This window comes from Populus nigra, chromosome 12 (assembly GCF_951802175.1).
Source record: "Populus nigra chromosome 12, ddPopNigr1.1, whole genome shotgun sequence".
NCBI classification, from domain to species: Eukaryota; Viridiplantae; Streptophyta; class Magnoliopsida; order Malpighiales; family Salicaceae; genus Populus; species Populus nigra.
Window position 1 is genome coordinate 2,804,701 of NC_084863.1, and position 15,380 is coordinate 2,820,080.

Here is a 15,380-nt window from a genome sequence, read left to right on the forward strand (position 1 = left end):
CTTGAAGACCACCTTAAAATCCTCTTATCCCAGCCGTCTGTGTTTAGGAAAGCAATCCCAGCCCTTAGATGTTGTGAGGCTCCTCTCCCTTTGTCTTCTTTCACAGCTAGCATCGTGGACGTACAAAACCGTTTCCTCGTGATGTGCAGCTGAAAACCGGGCGCAAGTATGAGAGAATAAAAGGCCAACGGAAAGAGCTGGAGAGGAAGGCAGGAAAATCCAGACGGGGTACAGTTGCATCCTAATTAATTCAAAATGGGGCTGTTTTAAAACGGCGCCGTATTGTTTCTTCAGCTGAAGAGAGGAAAAACAATGGGCATTAATGTGTAAATGAATGACGACGTCGTTTGTTGCTGAAAAGAAATAAGGCAGCAGCAGCCACGTAATTCATGGTGGGCCGGTGGCAGATTTTTATTTTCTATTCAACCCCCCGTTTCTTCATACCCTTACGAGAGCAGGTCAAGGCGAAAACATGATATTCAAACGAGAGCAGGATGGCCAATTTCTTCTAATTTCATCTTAAATCCACTCCCTTATTTCAGTCTTTTTTTTCAATTCTGTCCTGCAAACTTAGGGGGCAAAATCCTTCTTGCGGCAGAATTTTTGCGGCAGAATTTTCGCTTTCTCATTAGATATTCAAACGTGAATATCTTGAGCTTCTTATATCAAAATCAAGCGACTCAAAAACCCAAATTCATCTATACATGTAGGACTACAACTTTTATGAAGGATTCAAGATGAGATAAAATCATTTTACAGAACAGAATCAGGCCGCAATCTGGTTAGTAAAAAAAATGATCTCCTGATCTGATTCAAAAACTGACGAATGTTGAGTATCCTGATATGACTAAGAGTATAACCTAAGAATAAAAACCAGCAAAATTGTGATGGAAGCAGAGTTTTTAGTGCAACTCTGGTCAGAATCTTGCTCACGGCAGAATTCTCGTTAGATATTCAAACAAGAATATCTTGAGCTCCTGATATCGAAATCAAGCGATTCGAAAGCCCAAATTCATCTATACGTCCAGGAATACAACTTTGATGAAGGATTCGAAGTGAGATAAAATTATTTTAAAGAACATGAACTGACAGCAATCTGGTTGGTAAAAAGGGGTCTCCTGATCTGATTCAGAAAACTGACAACGCCAAGCATCCCAATTCGATTGAGAGTCTGCCATAAGAATAGTGAGCTCTAGGACCCAATAAGGGTGTAGGTCAATTCTTCAACATGGCATGTGTTGTTACCCATTTTTGGGTTCACATAAAAATGAGAAAATACAAAAAAAATATATCAAAAGAAATCCAAAAATAATAAGAGCAAGAAAAGGATTGCTGGAATGCCGAAAAAATGCCAAAATCGGTTGAGGAGATTCAAAAATGTAAAAGGTTGAAATTTGACAGTGAGAAACCTGTTGATGAGGAAAATTCAAGTTGAGGAAGAAAAGTCCAAAATCAGATGTTTATGGACTCAATTAAATTTTATCAAAGGTTTAATTGAATTTATAGAGGGTTTGATTGCAAGAAAATTGATTTTGTAAGTCAATTTAGTCTTTTATCGGAAGAAATTAAAGTTATGGGGTCCAATTATAATTTTAAAGAGTTGATTTGATCAAATCAGGGGCTTAATTGCATAATTATTGAAGTTTGATGGCCAATTAGGGACTTAATTGAAACAATTCGAGACCAAGGATCAAACCAGAAAAGACGCTAACATTAAGGGATCCAATTACAATTTTGTGGGGTTTTTTATTATAAAACAGCGAAAACTTCAAGGGCCAAATTAGAAGAACCCAAGCGGCGCCGTTTTCACCATTAATGGTCTGACGAGACGTTAGCAGCGATTATGGAAAATATTCTCGATTCAATGGGGCGGGTATCGCGGCTGACATCCCTCGTCACCGTGATGGGCGCGGGCTTACCAAAATTGCTTGCGTCCTCTGGCTATAAAAGCCAGAGGAAGAGCTGCACCAGAAAGGAAGGTAGAGAGAAGAGAGGCTACAGTGAAGAGAAAAAAAAAAAGGGGAGTGAAACAGCTTATGAGAACGTAAGAAAAGTGAGAGAGTGGAGAAATAGTGAGCAAGCATAAGGGAGAGAAGAGGAAGGAGAGAAAGAAGCAAACCGAACGGAAACAGAGGACACGGTGAAGCAGAGAACACAACACCACCATCGTCTTCGTCTTCCCAAAATCAATACTGGTTTGTATTTTTATACTGTAAAGATACAAATCCGGTATTAAAATACCTGGTTTTCGTCAAGACGTAAAAAAAATTTTAAAAAAATAAAAAAAATAAATTTTTTTTGTTTTCATGCATACGGCCAAGTCTCTCAAAAATAAAATAAAAATTTGTATCTTCATACATCAAAAAAAAATATTCAAAAATATGTATTAGCATGCATTTTGGCTTTAATAACCAGTTTATTAAAGTCACGAGAACTAGGCCAATATTTCAAAAATTCAAAAAAATTATTTTGTTTTTTTTAATATCTAGGGTTATGATCTTATACGTAAGACGTATCCCGGATATTAAATTCTTTTGTTGACGTTAGAACGGTTAGGTTTTACCTGATAAGATAAGGATCGCTTTACCGAAGAGGACTTTTCTTAAACCATAGATGGACCAATAACTAGAAAACACGACAAGATCTTAGATTTTATCAGACAATAAAACAATGCAGCTTACCTTAGGTAGGGTGTATTTGGGGTGCTAATACCTTCCCTTTATGCAACCAGTCCTCGTACCCGATCTCTGAGACCAATTAGGGTTTCTAGTGACCAAAATACTAGGTAGCGACTCCCATTTCATTTTTTCACTAATAAAGGACAAGAATTCCTTGTCTCCCCACATTTGCCACATTAGATAAAATTCGAGGGTGGATGTTTTCGCCGTGACGCCGCACACGTGCGACAGCATGAGTGACAAAATATAGCTGTGATGGTCAGATATTGCACGAAACCAAGTCAGAATCAGGGCCTAAGTTGGAACAAAAAAATTACGGCAGCAACAGAACCGGGTTTTCTTAGTGCCACTTCTGAAGGATTTATTCAACCTTAAAGACCATATAAAAAGGAATGAATTTAGCATTTTAAAGACTCCTAATTAGCCTAAGAATCCTGACAATTTCGACAGCAAAGGGGAAGGATAAGGAGAGCAGATGTCAGCTGAAACATGGTCCGAAAAACATTTCTTTCTCCTTTGTTTTTGTCAATCTCCCAGCAACCTTAAACTAAACTCCTGCCTTCAATTTAAAGGGGATATACACCATCTCCATTAGCACGTATGGCTCAAAAAAATGAGTAACAACAATATATATATATATATATATATATATTAAAATTCATAAATGTCTTGTTAATTGTTGATATCATTTTAGCATTTTTATTTTTTATATTTACATTAAAAAAAAGCAAAAATATTTGTTATATCACATGTATCTATTATGGGGTTTTAATGATTTATTTATAAAATTCATATCGAGGTTTGACCCACATTAAAATGATCATTGAAAGGCCAACATTTCAAAACCCTAAAAAACAAATTCTCTTTTAAAATTGCTTTTAAAATATATTCATAATTAGCTATTATCTTAAATATTAATAATTAGTAATATCTCTTAATATCCTTGGTTTTTGAAACATGTCTTCCTATTAAACCTTTAGATATAATATTCATCAATGATACTGTAATGGCAATCATGAGTATTAATTTCTCATTTAGCTTAATATTCATGAATGATATCTAAGTGTCAATTAAGAGTATTAATTTCTTATAAAATTTTGAATGTCTATGCCACTAAATCTCACCTTCAAGTAAATCAACTCAAAATAGTTATTGCTTCGATATCTAAAGAGTGAGGTACAAAAAGTCTCATTAAGCAAAATTTACTATTGTAAGAAAAATGAATCTAAATAGCTTATTATTCATGGATCATTGAACTATAAGCATATGTTTAGCAACAATTTTTTTTAGAATTTGGATTTGGGTTCCATGAGCCCAATAAAAACCCACTTATTTATTTATTAATATAATTTAATAAACTATTAATAGTGATATGTAATGATAAGAAGTAAATAAACAAAGAAATATAGAAGTAAATAAACAAAGAAGTATTAATTCACCAAATAAATTGGAAGTAACAAAAATTAAAAACAGTAAATTAAAAACTTTAAAATGTCAAAACCTATTTTGAACTTAACTCATTGTAGTGAATCTTTGTGAGTAAATCATTGATAGATTAGTCATTACAGACTATTAAAATAAAATGCAATTAGCAAATACAGTTTATCTAATATAGTATAATGTTCTTATATAGATATATGTTTTAACGTGATTGTATATATATATATTTTTTTAGCATACCCAATCCATCATTTTAGATCTTCAAATATTAATTAGAATTTCTGGGGACTATAATCATATGATGAGTTTTTTTACCGTACACATTTTATTTTGACGATAGTGAATCCATGGCACTGAAAATCAGAGGACTCCAAATACTAAGGCAATAAAATAAGCCGGAAACCAAAAGTGGATAAAATCAAAATAATGCAAGAGCGGAAAATCCTTGTAATCTTCCAAATAATACATCAAATCCTCATATTAAGGACCTCAGCATAGAAAAAAAAATCAAACGAAAAATAAACAACAAAAAGACCGATATTATAACTCATTTAAATTATATGGAATCTGCAATGTTTATAAATTTTAGCTTTTGGTTACGTTATTGAGGGCCACTTCAGATTTTAGAGTCTGGGGCACAGAGAGCACAGAGAGTATGTCAGAAGCTCTCTGCTTGTACTCTTTCTCCAAAGCTGCTGTTGCCAAAGATTGCAAGTCTGGACTGCAGGTTGATAACTCATTTAAAGAAGCAGGATGATACAGTGGCATAGGCTTAAATGATCAAGTGGAACTGCAGGTTGAGATAATATAGCTGAAATAAAGAAGGTCCTCACATCAGCACACGCCAAATGATACAGTGGGACTGTAGGTTGAGATAATATCAGCTCTTCATAGCAGAACGCTGCTTGCTTGTACCTAATTCATTAAGGCATGAACTGGTTTAAGCTACTGATAAAGAATAAAACAGCAACACACAAATAATTTGATAGACAGTAGCTTTCCCAACATATAAAGGAAAATTCCTCACATTTGCAAGGAGATGTATATTTCAGCAAGCTCTATCCAGGCATCATGATCAGCCATAAATATAAGGAAGGCAAAGAGGAAAAATAACACAAGACCAAATTAATTCAGTCCTGTGTTAATTAATATAACCAAAACTGGGAAAAAGTAGGGTTTCAAGAACTGCCTCACGTTTCAAGATGCTTATTGAGCAAGTCAATTGCCCCTGTCAAATTGCCTTGTGCCTTTGCCAAAGCTACCCTTCTCCTGTGTACTACCTACGTAAGAAAAATGGCATTGGCCTGATTTGAATATAAGTTCTTCTTCATTAACACCAATAATACTTCACGATTGAGAAAGACAGCACAATGAGGCTTTATAAGGAACTACATTTCAAAAAAAATTGGTTACAAAAGTTTACATGATCAAAAGGATTGTCCTCTGCAAGGCTTGAGTAAGCTTTTTCTGCCTCACTTTATATATAATTTTTTTGTATTTAGGTTAACTTAAGCATTTATAATAAACATATTATTAAAAATTTTAGTTTTTTTTTATGTTTGATTTGAATTACTTTAACATTATATACTTCATGAAGAGAATGATGAAAGAGAAAGTCATGGTTCGTGAACTCTCTGCTTGTGAAAAAATGGGTTCAGCGACAACGATCATCATAGATAAGAAAGACATTCTTACTTTGAATCAGATGGAGGTTGTGGAATTCTTCATTGGAGAAGATATAATCACAGCTAAACCTTCAAATGGTGAAATAGGATCGAAGGTCCTTGAGTTACTACAAGAAGGGGCTGCTTTGAATACAACCGGTACTGTTTACAAACCTCGGTCTACTTCAATTCTTGTAATTTCTGGTAGTCCAACTGAAAACGCAATACTTTCCTGGGCTATGTCGCATTTGGGCATAAATATTGGCGAGGAAAAGAAAAAAGTTGAAATAAAACATGTAGGGAACTTCGATCCTGAGAAGAACGGAAGCGGGGTACTATTGGTGAGGAGAAACAATGTGAAGGTAGTTCATCACTGGAAGGGAGATGCAGAGGTGATACTAGCCATGTGTTCAAACTATTATGTTAGAAATGGGGAGATTAGAGACGTGGATGAGGACGCAAGAAAGCAGTTGAAGGAGATAATTCGTAGTGTGGCAGTCAAAAGCCTTTGCTGCATTGCGTTTGCCTGTAAAGAAGTTGAAGACAGTGGACAGGCCTCTGACGAGCTTGAAGCAGCTGGACTCACTTTGTTGGGGCTCGTGGGGCTGAAGGACCCATGCAGAATAGAGGTTAAAACGGCGGTAGAATCATGTAAGAATGCAGGAGTGAAAGTTATATTGGTCACTGGTGACGATGTTCGTACAGCAAGAGCTACAGCCATTGAATGTGGAGTTTTCAGTTGTGATCAAGAGGATGTGGAAAGCGATGCTAGCTATAGTCGAAGGAGTCCAATTCAGTAACTACTCGCGGGAGCTGAGAATGGAAAGGATTGGGAAAATCCTTGTGATGGGAAGTTCATCCCCATCTGACAAGCTTGAAATGATACGATGTTTAAAGGAGGAAGGGCATGTGGTAGCAGTAACTGGTGGTGGTACCAACGATGCCCTAGCTTTGAAGGAAGCAGATATTGTGCTCTCCATGGGAATACGAGGGACTGAGGTGGCGAAAGAGAGCTCAAAAATTGTCATATTGGATGATAACTTCATTTCCGTGGTGACTATGTTGAGCTGGGGAAGGTGCGTCTACAACAATATTCAGAAGTTCATTCAATTTCAGCTTACAATGAACGTTGCAGCCCTTGTCATCAACCTTATCTCAGCTTGTTCTTCTGGTGTATTATCATTGTCAGCATTCCAGATACTCTGGGAAAAGGTTATCATTGATACCCTGGGCCTACTAGCAGCGATCAGTCATGACCAGCCCACCAAAGATCTCATGAGAAAGCCTCCTGTATGTTGGTCCAAGCGACCTATCAACGAAAGCATCTTCAACAACATCCTCATCCAGGTCTTTTATCAGGCAGTTACTCTATCAGCTCTACAATTCAATGTGGGTAAGTCAATTCTGGGTTTGGCGATTAATAACACACTTGTTTTCAATACCTCAGTCATCTGCCAAGTTTTCAATAAATTTACTGCGAGGCTGCCTGTGGAGAAGAAGAGCTCAGTCATCTGCCAAGTTTTCAATAAATTTACTGCGAGGCTGCCTGTGGAGAAGAAGAGCATGTTCATGTGGATACGCAAGAACAAGCGTTTCTTAGCGGCTGTGCTTGTTGTCACAGTTGCTCAAGGAGTGATAGTGGAGTTATCGAGCAAGGTGACTCACAGCATTGAGAAACTGGATCGGAAGCAGTGGTGTGTGTCCTTAACCATCGCTGCTTCATCTTGGTTGTTTGATCAGCTTGTAAGGCGTATGATTCTTCCTAAAATCAGCTTTCTTGGATCTTGAAAAGTTCCACTTAGGGTTTTCTTTTTATATATATATTTTACTACTGGTCCTTGAAGCTGTTTTGGCTGTTACTTATTGTACGAAAACATGGTTTGTCTGTCTAACATCTATTAGATGTAAGACATTCACACTTGGTTAATGTATTATAAGATCTTGTCCGTTCAAAAAAAGGGAGAGACAATCTAATCAACCATCCATCAAAACTATCAGTGGCTGATCTTTTATAAAATAGCATCCTGATCTTCTCACATCAGCCAATTAATTCACCACTGTCGTGGAAAGGTAGGTTAGTGAAGCGTTGGATTTCTTAGGAAAATGCCACGTGCAGGCTATTTGTGGTCCTGAGTTGTCTTCATCGGCGGCTATTTTTTACTTAACTTGCTTTTCCTTAGAATTGCTATTGTTTGAGGTGTCAGGAAATCGAGGAAGATAATTGCAACCGTTCTTTCGCTGAAATGTAATTGTTTTTGAAAAGTGATTTTTGAATTTCTGTGAACAGAGTCATTTTTTTTTATGGCTGTTAATATTATAAAAAATAAATTAAAAAAAAAGTTTAGTGTTTAGTTATGTTATGAAAAATAAGATAAAAAATAATTTGTTAATATTTTTTGTCAAGTTTATTAAAATAAAAATGAATGAATTTTACAAATTTAAAAGTTGAGTGACAGTGAAAATTTTTTAAAAAACTAATTTTATAAATTATCTCAAATAAAATAAATAAAAATTAAAATAATAGAGATCAAATCTAACAGATAAAAAAGTTGAAAGGTGATAAAATTAAAATAATTATAATTATAATTTCATAAATTATTTCAAATAAAATAAATAACAATCAAAAGAATGAGGACCAAATTTAATAGATAAAAATTTTTAATTAAAAAATGATAAGAAAAAAGCAAATAAAAATCATAAAAACGAGGACCGGAGTTGATATAAAAATCAAATTAAATTAAATTATAAGGGTGAAATTAAAAAAAAAATATAATAATCAAAAGTTTTATGATCAAATTTGATATATTAAGCAAATAAATGATATTTTTATTTTTTTTATTATAAAATGTTTTTTACTAACCAACTTTTCTATTAACAAATAAATATAGAAAAGTTTAAAAAAGTAATTTTCAAAAAATTATTTTTCATTAAACAAACAGAGATCTTAATCCTTGCAACCTATTTTTTCAACAATTTTTATACAAAAACATATAAAATATTACAGATACACGAATAAACTCATTTGTTGCCTTATTTTTATTTTATTTTTGTAATTTACTTTTCTTTTTAATTTAACTTTTAAATTCAATAAATTTGGTATAATTTTTTTTTATTTTTGTTTTCACCCTTATTTTTTTTAATTATATATATATATATATATTATTTTTTTTATAATTAATTATTTGTTATCAATTTCATGGAAAATAGCTAAATAACGTTGTTTCAACAAAATTTCTTAAAAAAAGCCAAAGGGTTTTTTACTTGTGATTTGACCGGATTTTATCATAAATTGACCAGAATACTATATTAGATTCATGAAATTCCAAAGAGTGACCATAAATTTAGATCACTAAGCAAAAACATATTTGATCATGAAGTTCCAAAGATTGAGCTAAGTATTCATCCACTAAGCACATGTTCTTTAATTCCCTGTACTTGTAAACAATTTAATCATTTATTTGCTACTTTCCGGCCATAATTGACACCTGACTACGGAGCCCGCGATTTCAACTATTCCCAACCCAAGTCAGCAAGAGAAATTGATCAACTCTAAGCTATATATATATATATATATATATATACAAACATAAAATTAGTATTCTAATTTTCAGCTATAAACCCACATAATTAATACAAACTAAACACCACTATCACTTTAAACCAACCTTCTTTGATTATTCTGGAGCTCATATTTTATGTCCTTGTTTGCAATAAAATGTGAAAATAGTGTCCTATATATGAGCATGTTCTTAATTTTTTATAATGCTCGAAGTTAGAAATCCTTTCACTCTAGGGTTTAAATTTTATTTAGGATTTCCCCTCTCATATGTTCATAATGGTTAGCTCTCTCTATATATATATATATATCCTTGCATCTATTTTAAAATTCATAAATGTCTTTTACTTATTAATATCATTTTAGCATTTTTATTTTTTATGTTTGCATTTTTTTTTTTTAAAAGCAAAAATATTTGTTATATCACATGCATCTATTTTAGGGTTTTATATTTATTTGTAAAATTCATCACCCACATTAAAAGACCATTGAAAGGCCAACATTCCAAAACCAAATTCTCTCTTCTAAAATTGCTTTGGAAATATAGTTATTTCCAAAACCAAATGATACAGTGGGACTGTAGGTTGAGATAATATCAGCTCTTCATAGCAGAACGCTGCTTGCTTGTACCTAATTCATTAAGGCATGAACTGGTTTAAGCTACTGATAAAGAATAAAACAGCAACACACAAATAATTTGATAGACAGTAGCTTTCCCAACATATAAAGAAAAATTCCTCACATTTGCAAGGAGATGTATATTTCAGCAAGCTCTCTCCAGGCATCATGATCAGCCATAAATCTAAGGAAGGCAAAGAGGAAAAATAACATAAGACCAAATTCAGTCCTGTGTTAATTAATATCACCAAAACTGGGAAAAAGTAGGGTTTCAAGAACTGCCTCACGTTTCAAGATGCTTATTGAGCAAGTCAATTGCCCCTGTCAAATTGCCTCGTGCCTTTGCCAAAGCTACCCTTCTCTTGTGTACTACCTACGTAAGAAAAATGGCATTGGCCTGATTTGAATATAAGTTCTTCTTAATTAACACCAATAATACTTCACGATTGAGAAAGACAGCACAATGAGGCTTTATAAGGAACTACATTTCAAAAAAAAATTGGTTACAAAAATTTACCTGATCAAAAGGATTGTCCTCTAAAAGGCTTGAGTAAGCCTTTTCTGCCTCTCCCCAAGATCCCTTTGCTTCAAGTAACATTGCCTCCAGTCTGCCTGTGATTTATGTGAAAAAAGGAAAAAACCATTCCATCACATGTTAAGATCAAAACAAAAATTTTCCTTGTACTTCCTACAGGGACTCAAACTACAGCTGAAAAATTAAACTGTAGAGAAAACACCTAAAGCCACATGAACGAATGTGTATGGTCATAGTATTAACATTTCGATGTTCCTATTTGAAGTCCAATGACTTGGTATCCTCACTGACGCTAAAGAAAAAACAAACTGCCACCTCACCTTGTAGAACAATTTAAAAAATGAGCAAACTGTGATCTAAGAATTTCTTAATGCAGGAGAGCTATTAAATGATAGGGAACTTGGCCACGTAAGATTATGCATCACATGCAATTGAAAGATCGTTATTAGTTCCCACTTGTAACCACAACAAAGCACACTTGTAACTTGTAAGCCATATGTTATTTTTAACTTACCAACTCTTTTACTCTCTGGAAATTTCTTCTGCAACGCATTTACACAGTCCTGCAAAAGATTGCAGATTACTTATTGCATCAACTCCAAAACAAAGAATCTCTTACCACCCAACTACAGTAACCAGAAAAAGCATACGAGTAAAGTCAAATGAGCTCGAATACAAAACCTATGAATGCAAGACTCAAGTATATAGCACTCATGTTGAAAGGCAATGCAAAAGTGATGAAAGAAGAAAAAAAAGAGAGATATGAATGAAGTTTCAAGGATAAATTGTCCAAAAATCTTTATTCACTCAATTTACATTACACCCAACATTCTAAAATGTTCAGGAGATTACAGTTTTTCATTATAAAGTTTTGGTTCGATCAGAAAAAATAGCATGCCTCACAGTTATGCCTTAAAAATAAACAGTTGAGGAATAGTGAGCACCTAAAATAAAGGCCAAGGAACAAGAAAATTTAATGAATAAGGTGGACTTTCTAAGCACATCCTTGTTATGGGCCAAGGGCTAAGAAAGAATAGAAGCAAAAAATAAAATAAGAAACAAGACAGTGATCCTGGAGCCAAATAAGTACCCACTGCCTACCAACCCTCAGAAAATCAACCATCACCAAAACCTAAAGCTAACACCCGTTTGAAATATCAATTAACTCACAGAAGAACCATAATTTTTGCAAAATATTGCTTCACCAACAATCAGAATGTAGGGATTTGTGCTATATTTAACATCAGAAGAACTGAGAAGTATGGTGGAACATTGATATGAGCTTGATTTCTTTGAACTAATGAAATCTCGAGGCATTAGGACATATCATAGAAATGCACAACCAGCGTCTTTTACAATAGCTCCTACTGTGTGCCTAAGCGAGATTATTAACTATAGAACAATAAAAGGAGTGAGACAAGTTCGATATGAAAAAATCCAAGAACAATGAATATATTAACTATTCTCAATCTACAGAAATTAGTTCGTTAATGATCAGTAGAAACACCTGCTAAAGCACCTAGAGTGAAATTGATTTGAAACTAAAATAAAATATATAAAAAAAACACTAAGCTGAAAATGAAACAATTGATACCTTTGCAACCTCAAGAGATTGGCAGTCCATGGCTGCAACTGCAACCTGTTCATATAGAGTCCATTCTACATCAACAACGAAGTACTAATAAATCAGTATACATTCAACAGCTTAGTGGCTTCAATTCGTAAAACAAGGAGCTTTAAACCATTGAAACAACCAGCATAACGTGTGTGTTTGCAATCCATAACCAGTCAACATCAAGTTTCAAAACCTCAAATCTCAATTATTCAACAAAAAATTTCATAACTCACTAACCAAATTACACAGTCACGGTAATTCTTACTCAAACCCAATTCAAATCAAGCTCCAAACTTTCAAACCCAGAAACAAAACTGAATCCAAAAAGACTCCAAATTTCCAATAATTGAGCAGAACCCAGAGGAGCAAATCAATAAAGAACCCATCAAAAGAGAGAAAGTACACCTTCAGGACCAAGACTGGATCTTTTCTTGGAGTCATTCAAGATCAATAAACCATGCTTTAACACCTTGACAGAACGCCTAACTTTGAGCTTTCTAACCATGCAAAGATACTCCCATGCCCCTCCTCCTCCATTGTCCACTTGACTCTCCAATCTATTCAATTGCGTCTCTTCTGTTTTGGTCACCATATTTACTCTGCTTCTCTCTCCTTCTCTTTGTGCGTTTCTCTGTCAGAGTGTCTGTGGACTCTGTTACAGATATGCTATTTTGAAGAGCATTATATGAATTTTTGAATAATATAAATATAACTTTTTTAATTTACATTCTAAATATAAAAAAAAGTTAATTATAACAGCTAATTGTGGGAAAATTCTTAATTAATTTAATATTAAAATATATAATTAAAAAAATTAATTAAAATTTTACTCAACCCGAATGAGCTTGTGAAATTCATCACAAGAATCATAATTTTATAAAAAATAAAATAAAAATATATATATTTAAAAAAAATTAAAAATATATTATTACAATAAATAGTATTTATAGTATTTTAGCATTGAAGAAATGATATTTTTTTAAAAAATAAAATTTTATTTAACATTTTTTTAAAATATATATTAAAAAATTAAAATAATATTTTTATTTTTATCTCTTTCGTTTACCATGTCCATTGAAGATGCTCTAAACTATGTTTCTTAGACCGGTTTTTTTCTTCTTTTTTTTCTCCTTATTGTTGACCTCTTGGAACGTCATAACTGATGAATAATAAATACTTATATGACAAAAAAAAAAAACCCAAATTAGTCCCCGTTAATGCATGTTTAGTCCCTATACTGTTTAGGTATCGACACATGAAACCTTCTACTACCAAGTTTGTTCAATCAAATTTTCGCACTTCTAAATTTTGGACAGATGTGTTCGTATTCCTTGTAGCTTGATCTGTTTGATTACACTGTTAAGATTTTGTCCAGGATATATGAATAATAAATGACTATCTTAATAGCGGTTGCCTTTTGTTTTATTTTGGACAGAGTTCTTTTCAATTGGCATTGAACAACTCCTGAAAGATACAGTGATCAATACAAATTTCATTCATGGTTATATTCACTACTGTCCAATCCCTCCTGATTTGAGCTCACAGCTTTTACACATTTCCTTAGAGGAATCAATGCAGATTCTGAAGACATCATCAAGGCATCTGCAAATTCCTTAGGAAGGCATGGTTGCATTAACTATTTTGGTTTACAGGTACTTCCTTGATAACCCCTTTGGAAGCCTGCTGAGTTTTAGGCTGACAGTAGTTGCTGATCTTCAACAATTGCTTTACTTGGTTTCCAATGATTTGACTTGTATTGTATTCTTTTCAGCATTTTGGAAGTGGTTCAGTGTCAACGCATTTCCTTGGAGCTGCATTGCTCGGAGGAGAGTGGGAAAGTACTGCAGGAAGCAAGATCCTTGATCCAAGAAAAGGAGATATCCTTTCATTATTTCTATGTTCAGACCATTAACTTTGTGGCTTGTTTCAAAAGACTGTAAAAACATTATTGGGATGATTTAATTTTAGCTATTATTTTTCTTGACTCGGAGCTTTAAATACGTACAAAGAGATGTGATGAGGAAGGCTCCGGAATATTATGAGGAAAGTAATGATACTGAGGGGACCCTAAGGCAACTCCCTCGCCATCTGGTGGCTGAAGGGGCCATAGTAAGTTGCCGGCTGTCGCTGATCCACAGTAAATTTCTTTATCTGACATCCTGATAGTATCAGTGCTTCCATGAAAAGCATTTTTAGTAAATTTTTAATCTTAGACTTGTGATTCTTTCCCCTCTTTGTTTGTATCATCTATTTTCTAGCTATGCAGTCCTCGTATCAGTCATAAGATTTGTACTAAGCATGATTACTTAATTACTTTTCTCACATGCCATTGATGAACATTAATTGTACTTCCTTTTAATATCATGCAGCTTCAATGTTCAAAGAATGTCCTGGGGACTCCTTGCAGGCCCTGAAAGCTATACCTAGGACTATGAGAATGATGCAAGTGATTATTCAACCAGTATTAGAACATAATTTCCTCATTATAACATATAGTAAAACTTATATACAATCACTATAGCTTTTCTTTCCGACTCAATTTTTTTTTTACAATTGAATCCTTTTAAGCTCAAATTGATTATCAATTTGTTAAATTTTATTAAAGATTGGAAAAATTCAACAATAGAGAACCAAAATGAAAAACACGAAAAAATATAATGGCCAATATGATATTAATTATGAGGTGAAGTTTATTTTGGCTTAAAATTTCATTTTTTTAATTTTTGGTTTTTTACGTTATTTTTTTATGTCAATACATGCTTTTCTAGCCTAATTGCATGGAATAAGACATGAAATTATAGTAAAATTATCAAACTAAAAGTTTGAGGATAAGAAAGCAAATGCAATTCCCGTAATTAAAATGATCAAGTTTTGTGTCAAAATATTTTATTTAAAGATGAAAGTTTGGTGTTGATGGTTTTATGTTCTACAAGTGCTAAAAACTAGGTAAGGAAATGAAGTGTCATTTGCTGAAACAAATGATTTGTTCTCTATTTATTTTTTACAAAAGCAATAAAAAATTATCATTGACCACCTTAATAAAACAAAAAAAAAATATTAGGTGTTTGGGCTTGGTCTTCTCCTTGAGTAGGCCCATGGCTTAGATTTTTTTTCTTACTTAAAAAATATTATTAATTCTTTTACTCTTTAATTTGTTTTGATATAATTTTTTAATATTATTATAAATTTTTAGTTGAATTTTAAAATTTTATTTTTTAAATTTATCATGTTTGACAATAATAAATTGTTAATGAAAATTCGATTAAAATTATTT

General features: G+C 33.2%; 1 protein-coding gene and 1 pseudogene across 2 annotated transcripts; one reads left to right on the forward strand and one right to left on the reverse strand.

Annotated features, from left to right (window-relative positions):
• The first annotated feature begins 5,709 nt into the window (after positions 1-5,709).
• LOC133669884 (putative calcium-transporting ATPase 13, plasma membrane-type) lies at positions 5,710-7,570 on the forward strand (annotated as a pseudogene).
• Positions 7,571-9,808: 2,238 nt separating this feature from the next.
• On the reverse strand, positions 9,809-12,793 carry LOC133669575 (uncharacterized). 2 transcript variants are annotated; one of them, XM_062089771.1, is made up of 7 exons: positions 12,512-12,793; positions 12,086-12,150; positions 11,006-11,054; positions 10,474-10,568; positions 10,244-10,329; positions 10,081-10,140; positions 9,809-9,968 (listed from the first exon to the last, which is right to left on the reverse strand). In XM_062089771.1, exons 1-7 carry the CDS (start codon positions 12,696-12,698, stop codon positions 9,863-9,865), a joined length of 648 nt encoding a protein of 215 aa, XP_061945755.1. In that variant the 5' UTR covers positions 12,699-12,793; the 3' UTR covers positions 9,809-9,862. The 2 variants fall into 2 exon arrangements, with proteins under 2 accessions (XP_061945755.1, XP_061945757.1); XM_062089773.1 differs by having other exon boundaries at positions 12,086-12,130; positions 12,512-12,683.
• Positions 12,794-15,380: the final 2,587 nt, after the last annotated feature.